General features: G+C 39.2%; 1 protein-coding gene across 1 annotated transcript; it reads right to left on the minus strand.

Moving 5' to 3' along the window:
• Window positions 1-2,213: 2,213 nt before the first annotated feature.
• Window positions 2,214-4,679, minus strand: LOC112158611 (MICAL C-terminal-like protein). Its single transcript, XM_024292041.2, has 2 exons — window positions 3,982-4,679; window positions 2,214-2,870 (listed from the first exon to the last, which is right to left on the minus strand). Exons 1-2 carry the CDS (start codon window positions 4,529-4,531, stop codon window positions 2,587-2,589), a joined length of 834 nt encoding a protein of 277 aa, XP_024147809.1. The 5' UTR covers window positions 4,532-4,679; the 3' UTR covers window positions 2,214-2,586.
• Window positions 4,680-7,609: the final 2,930 nt, after the last annotated feature.

Below are 7,609 nucleotides of genomic sequence, written 5' to 3' on the forward strand. Positions count from 1 at the left end.
AGTTTGACCCTCCTGTTATAGAGGATATTTTAGGCTTTTCAATGACACCAAACGAAAAGGGGTGGGCTCTGGGAATTGTAGTTTTTAATTGCTAAAAAGCATTTTTTTACTGAACACATTTTTTTCCTTTGGTAGTCATGAAGATATTGAAGAATCCTTGATAAACCTGGAATATATGCATAAAATATGTTCAAAATATAACTTTACTTTGGTCCTTCACCTTGTGTTAGGTGTGACCTTTACATTATAATTTCAACAAATCTCACTGAAAACAACAACAAAGGTGTAAAACACGGGAAGAAAAACAGATAAGTGATCACTGAGAAACAAGTTTATTTAAAATATTAAATAATAAATAATGTTTTCAAAGAACCTGTAAAGAATTTTAAAAAACATCTGATCTGAATGGGTTATCAGTGCAGGAATTTTCAGTACAGCTGTAAAGCATTCAGTGTTTAAAGTAGCACCAACTATCAAAGCAACAACAGAGGTAAACTGTATGCTAAAAACACTTTAAAAAAAAATAAAAAGTACTCAAAATAAAAACATTTGGCTGTTTTTTTGCAAGACATGGAAGTATTTTTAGATAGCTTTATGCAATCTTATCATAACAAACTTTATTTGATCTTGACTAATGCACATAAAACTGAAGCTGAATCCCAGAACCAAACCATGTGTCCTTAACCCTTGAACACCAGAACTCGACAGTTTATGTTCTTTGATTTACTGTAACTTTTCTACTTTTTTATGTTCAAGCGTCACCAGCAACGCCTCAGGTGTTAAAGGGTTAAAGACCCTCTCCAATGAAAACCTGTGTTCTTGTGGCATTTATTTGATGATGGAGGACATATGTAAAGATAATTAAGCTTAAAGGGTCACCAAACAGGGCAGTTGGAGGCTGACTCCATTCTCAGCCCAGATTTGAAAATGCAAAAAAGGGGGCGGGGCTAGTGGAGCCGGCCTGAGCAGTGGAGGTGTGGCTTGGATCTATGATTGACAGTTAGGCCAGCTTTATGTACGCAGGGTCTTCAACATGGAGAGTGGTACCGGGCAAAGTGATGCAAGTTTCTCCACAGAACTTTCTGAGGAGGTTAAGGATTTTTCTCCTGGTCCAGAACCTTATTGTTTCGAGCCGCTGGCTCAAGACGCTGCTTTTGCAATGCGCAGCTGAGGGCTTGCAGGTCCGCAGGAGACCCGTGTCTGAGAATCATAAAATGCTGCTAGCATCATAGCTAATAAAGGCTAACATGTTAAACAAACAATCCCAAGTGAAATGTTCATCGTAAATCCATCACCAGGACGTAGTTTGCTGGATATAATGCCTAGTGCACTAAACCTCTTGTCCCTGACTTCCAAGTCCACAGGAATGCTGGGTAAGCCAGTAGATTTTTGACAACTGAAGGCAAAACACTTGGCTATGAGCCATGCCAATGCAAACGACCAACTGTAACAGAATCAGAGATGGGCGGGGCTTTCATACTAGAGAATGATGACGTGAAACCTCTGGGACTTAAACTTGTTGACCAATAACAAAATCCTGTTGTAATACCTCGTTTCAACCTGTAGGGGGCAGCACAGACGTTTTTGACGATATTTTCAGGAATTAAATAAGTTTATTTTAATTTATCACAAAATTTGGCAATGACCAACAGACAGCACTTTTAAAGCCCCATTTCTAGAGGTCAAGAAAGTTGATTTAAGGTTTGATTACCCTTTAAAATTGCAATTCTGAGTAATTCTTTATTCAAATTGTTGTGAATCAGGAGCAGATGAAAAAAATGCAGTTTGAAAAAGAGCTTATTTATGACATAGAAGATACGCTGGGCGGACCACATGCTTCCTGCTTCGCTCCATTCTGATGCATCCACTTGTAGATGACTCAAACCTCGTTTGCATCTGGCTCAAAAATGTACGGCTGGATCGCTCCAACGCTGCTCACCATTTTTTGTTGCACTAATAATGTGAGGTTGGGGATGTGAGGGGCTGTAAGCTAGCTGGAGAGCATGTAAACAGAGAGCTCTCAACAATGTCCTATAAAACAACACAGATTTATTGTATTTTGGTTAAAGACGGCATAATGCTGATTAAAAAGACCACATGGGAAGGATGTTACAACAGATCAAACGGTGATTAGAGTGGGACTTTAAGCCTAACCACACTGTAGAAAACATGTATCCAGAATTACCAATAAAGACTTATCTTATAGTAGATCGTTGAAGTTAGAAAGATCTTTATGTGGTGCTTTTGATGTTTTCTAGAAAGGGTTTTAGTTTTGGTGTCTGCACTCATCCTCGTCGGCTATGCTATCAGTTTACAGCTGCTATGCCATGAGATAAAGATGAAACCAACACTGTGAGCAGAAAATCTGGAGATCTGTGGCCTGTTTTTTTAACCTGAATCCGGACTATAGCTACAACTCAGCAGTCTTGAGGGTTAAAGGCGAGTTTCAGTCATGTTTTTAAAAAAAACAAACGGTTTCAGTCAAACCAATGTGGGCTTAGGCACCGGCCAGCGGAGTGCTGACTCAAACCTGTCCCCACATGCCCAAAGGACTGACTGTGGCAGAAGCACGCACGCCAGATCTAGTCAGTGGCTCGAGGAGGCCGAGGGGAACCGGGAGAGGATCCTGTCCACCAGTTGGAGGTTTCTCTCGTGGTTTTCTCGACTGATCCTCTCATTCATGAGTACCAGCTGACTCATCAGACTGTTCTGCATTTCTCTCTCGTGGTTCATTAATCTCTGCAGACGGGCGTCTTCCTGCGCCTGCATGGCGGCATCCATCTCTCGGAGCTGGGCGACGGTGGCCGACACCAGGGTGGAGACTTGATCCATCACGGTAGCTCTTCTCTTCCGGGATGGGGCGGTGTACGCTACAAACAAGAAAAGAACAGGGCTGGGTTCCACAGCCAAAAGCACAACATTTATTTTCAGTCACTATTTCACAGTTTAATTTCTGACGTGATGAAGATTCACAAAATCCAAAACACAACTTAGGTCGCAGGGCAAACAGGATAAACATTATTGAACTCTAATGCTAATTTTGTAAAACTTTAAAACTGTAACTTTTTAACATAATTATGAACTAGATATATAGCATTACCTGCGATAATGCTAGTTTGAATGCTGTAAGCTGAATTTGGCCGCTGAACATGCTAGTGCAGATTGCTGAAGATGCTGAAATTGATAGCTAAATACGCTGAACCTGCAAATGCTGAAGCTATTAGCCAGCTAAATTATTAATTAAATGCCAAATTAGCCTAAAAAAGAAAAAAAAAACTTAGGTTAGCCAAAACAACTAGCACGTAGCTGAAAAAAGCTAAACTTCAAAATATCTTAAAAAACTGAAAAAAGTCTAAATTAGCCTAAACAGCTAGCGTTTAAATATTAGCTCAACTCCAAAACAGCCTAAAAGAACATAAAAAGAAAAGCCTACATTAGCCAAAAGAGCTAGCATTTCGCTGAAATATTAGCTAAACTCTAAAATAGCTTAAAAAAATCTTAGGAAATGCCAAAATAGTCAAAAAATTTAGCAGAATGACAATTTTTTAAACGATAACTTCTTAACATAATTATGAATAATAAAAAAGGCAGGAATATTATTCCAGAATAAATCAACTTAAACCTTAAATAACTTTCAATATTTTACTCTCCATAAAAATATGTTTTGTCAAAATTATAAAAGTTAGAAAAAAACATTGGGGCATTAATAATAATAAAATAAAATGATCTGGAGGCCGGATAAAACAGATATTGCTCACACTGAAAGGCTTAAGACAATCATGGTATGGCCCCTTTAAGTGTTACACCCCTATGCAGCGAACGAATGTGTGTGTTATGAATGTGATTAGAATGATCGATCATATTATTTTTGTTCTTTTAAATGCTTCTATTGAGCCTTTTTCGGGGATTCGGTTTCAGACACTCTTTGTGCCACACAGCATCAGAACCATAGACTTGATCAGAACCAGCTGCTGAACTCACTGGTGTTGATGGTCTGCAGCTGCTCCGGAGGGCTGAACTCCTCCTCTTCGTCATCTTCTGCCTCCAGGTGCTGCCTGATCTCCTGCTCGTCCACCTCGTCCTCCCACAGGCTGACCTGGACCTCGTTGGCGGTGGCAGCGGGCGGAGGAGGTGGTGCTGCGGGAGGCGACGGGGACGGGGTTGAGTCCGTCGCGGGGGGCGGCGGCGACGGGCTCCGCTGCCGCTTGGACGGGCTCAGCATGGGGGAGTTGTCGAAGGCCCGGTGACACAGGTCGTAGAAGAGCCAGTGGACTCGGCCACCGCCGCCGGTTCGGATCTTCTGGTCGTGATATTTCAGATACTGCTTCCGCAGAGCCTTCAGCTTGCTGATGACTTGCATGTGTGTCCGGTGCACCCCCCGCTCCGCCAGCAGTTTGGTCATCCTGCTGTAGACCACCGAGTCCTTCACGGTTCCGGTGATCTGACCGCGGATCGCCTCCGAACCCCGAATGAGCAGAAGTTCCTTGATCTCGTTCTCCTGCCAGTTGTGCATCTTATTTTGGGACAACATGTGTAGCGAAGGTTGGTAACTTAAAACAAACAGCGCCTAGGATAGTCGCGCGGCGCTTGTTACGTCATATTTATGCGCCCAACAACTGAGAAAATAAACAAACAATAATAAAGACTCGTGGTCAGTGCAGCTGCTTTAGTTTGACATGTTTTGTGTGTTTAATGTCACACATAATTACATTTTCCTTCAAAGTTTGCATATTAAACGCAAATTATTAAATCAAAATTGAAAAATATAAATAAATACATAGGCTACAATAAATTATTTTTTTAGGAAACAGCCATACATTATTAATCCATATATATATATAAAACAAAATGAGAATGTCTTTTTGAAGTTAATTTTTGTACTGATCATTTAAATAATTTCAAATGTTTCTGTTATCATTCCCTGTAACCCATTTAGGATATTCCCTCACCTGCTCCAAAACAGGTGATATAACAATGACTTGGTAGTAAATTAGTTGTCATCTTCACTAAATTATTTTAGTTATTTTGAAGAAAAAAAAAACAATTTGGAACCCAAAAGCATAATTGTAAAAGAATGTTAAGCTGTAATTAGAGAGAAGTTTGTTTTAATTTTTAACCAGTTGTTTTTACTGTTTTATCATGTATTTGAGTGTCTTGAAAGTTAAAGTGAATTGGTATTATTATTATTGTTGTTCTTGCGAAAGTAATATGAAAGCTGATGTTTTTTTGTGTATATACTTTAATTTGAATAGATTTAGGGTTCTTTTAGGGTTTGGAAAGAAAAGAGTGGGAGACAAAAAGTTCTTCCTTTGTCCAACAAATCACTCAGTTAAAGACAGCTTATCAGGTCACGATGACCATTTCTGGAAAGGTCTTCAACAAAAAGCTCGCCCAACTCCACCACCAGATTGATGACCTAAAAAACCAGCAACAGCAGCAACATTTGGACTTCATCAGTAAAATCTTTCAGCTGGAAACAACGAAAGAAGAAGAAACAACCAGGGCCAACAAAGCAGAGTCTCGCAGCTGAGAAAGTTCTATGACTGTGCACAAGCTGCAATGGTTCACATATGAGAATTTTAAAAGAAGAGGGAGGAGAGAAGGAACATTTCATCCTAGAAATCTCTCAACTAAAGACCACTCAGAAAAAGCAGCAACATTTGCACCTCACCAGCAGAATACCTCAGCTGGAAACATCACTCAAAGAAGAGACAGCCAGGGCCACTAAGGCAGAGAGATGCTTAGCCCAGCAGAACCAAGAAACTGCCCGTATACATGCTGCACTTGTCACCTTAGGATAATTCCAAAAACGGAGAGAGGAATTTGAAATGTACCAGCTGACGGTAACCACAGCACACAGAGACAAAACTCCTCCCTTATCTAATAAATGGCTGAATTAAGAAAGGTTAATGAGGAAAGTGTTGGAGCAACTCACAGAGCTGAAAAGACTTTATCAGATTTGCTTTGCACTATCGAAAAACACGTGGACACCTTAAAAGAAACGATCAAAGAAAAAGAGAACATGATAAACATTTCTGAAGTCATCTTCAAGGAAAAGCTGGAGCAACAAGAACAACAGCTGGAGGAGGTAAAAAAAGGCCTATCGGAAGAAAAACTGACCTGGGACTGCAATTACACCAAATGGAGGAAAATGATGAACAAGAAAGAATCCAGACAAATCATGCCAAGCTCAGCTTTGACCTGGAGGTAGAAGAGTCCACCAAACTAAGAGCTGCTTTTGCCGAAGTCCAGAAGGAACAAGACGACCAGCAGCAGCAGAGGGCAAAAGAAAAGACCAGCCTCTATCAGGAAATCGCTGGCCTAAAGAAAGTTGTCAAGAAGAAAGAGACCATCAGCAGCAATATGGAAGATGCTTTGATGGTCCAACTGGATCAAGTACAGCAGCAGGTGGATGACCTGAAGGGAAAGCCTCAAAAGAAAAGTTCCTGAACTTCTAATCTTGTTTTATCTTGTAAAGGTGTATTTTCCATTCTTCTATGTTATTTAATGTAAATTTCCTCAAACCTTTTTTTGAGGCTAAGCTATTTTTTATTACAGTTTTGTTTGAGTTTCTTATTTTGTTGGGGGGGTTCACATATACATCTTTGTGGAAGAACTTGCTGTAACATGTAATATGTGCAGCTAATATGCACAATAATTAATTTTTACTTTTTCATAATGTTGAAATATATATTTCTACTGCTCATTAAGGTTTAGGTTATATTTTTACTGTAAATGTTACTGTTTTAAGAAAGACAAATTGCCGCCTGTCCACGGACAACAGATGAAAATCAGATGAAAATCAGAATAGCTTTATTGTCATTGTACAGAAAACTAGAAGCAGCTTCTTTTGGCAAAAAATGCAAGAAAAAGACACATATAAGAGGTAGCAAGCAATCAAATATGTAAAACAGTAAGAAATAAGGTGCTTAAATCTGTCCACATTTAGGGTTAAGACAGCTTGTACGGTAAAAGTTGTCTCTTTGCCTGTTTGTTTTTGTTCTGAAAAATAGCCTAATGGCAGTTCTTATTGTTGTGTTTCTACCTGATGCCCTGACAGAGCTAAAGAAAAGCTCCAAGGAAGCTGAAGCTGAAGCTAGGTCTGCAGACATATCGCTGAACTTGTTCAGGAATTTTTGCCAATAATGTGTCCATATTGACCACAAAGCCAATGACTGACAGAAACCTTCAAAAGAAAATGTTTCATCAATATGAAAATCAAAATTCCTCAAAACACCAATTAATTTATAGTTACTTAAAGATTGTTTGAAAACATCTTATTAGTTCACAATATATTATAATATACAGATGTCTCTGTATATAAACTTTACTCTCAATTTCTAAATTAACTTTTTGGATAAAACATACTTTAAAGACACACTCTAACAAGAATCACATTTTAGGTGTTTTTAACATGTAAAAGAATTTATGATTAAAACTAACACTAAGCGTGTGGATATGTGAGGGAAAGCTGAAGACAGATGGGATTACATCCTCTCTCAACCAAACAATTTTCTCTGTCTCGACCTGTTAAAAGACAAGAGAGTGTAGAGCCTGAAGAACTCCGTCACAACAAAATCTTCCCTTTTTGACACACTCACATTCACAC

This window comes from Oryzias melastigma, linkage group LG7 (genome assembly GCF_002922805.2).
Source record: "Oryzias melastigma strain HK-1 linkage group LG7, ASM292280v2, whole genome shotgun sequence".
NCBI lineage: Eukaryota > Metazoa > Chordata > Actinopteri > Beloniformes > Adrianichthyidae > Oryzias > Oryzias melastigma.

What these genes read in the sequence shown, in the direction of transcription:
- LOC112158611 (XM_024292041.2), bottom strand. Translation starts at nt 4,531, where the DNA reads ATGTTGTCCCAAAATAAGATGCACAACTGGCAGGAGAACGAGATCAAG. An exon ending in GCTGCAGACCATCAACACCA is followed by an intron (nt 2,871 to 3,981) that starts GTGAGTTCAGCA and finishes TCTTGTTTGTAG; the next exon opens with CGTACACCGCCCCATCCCGG.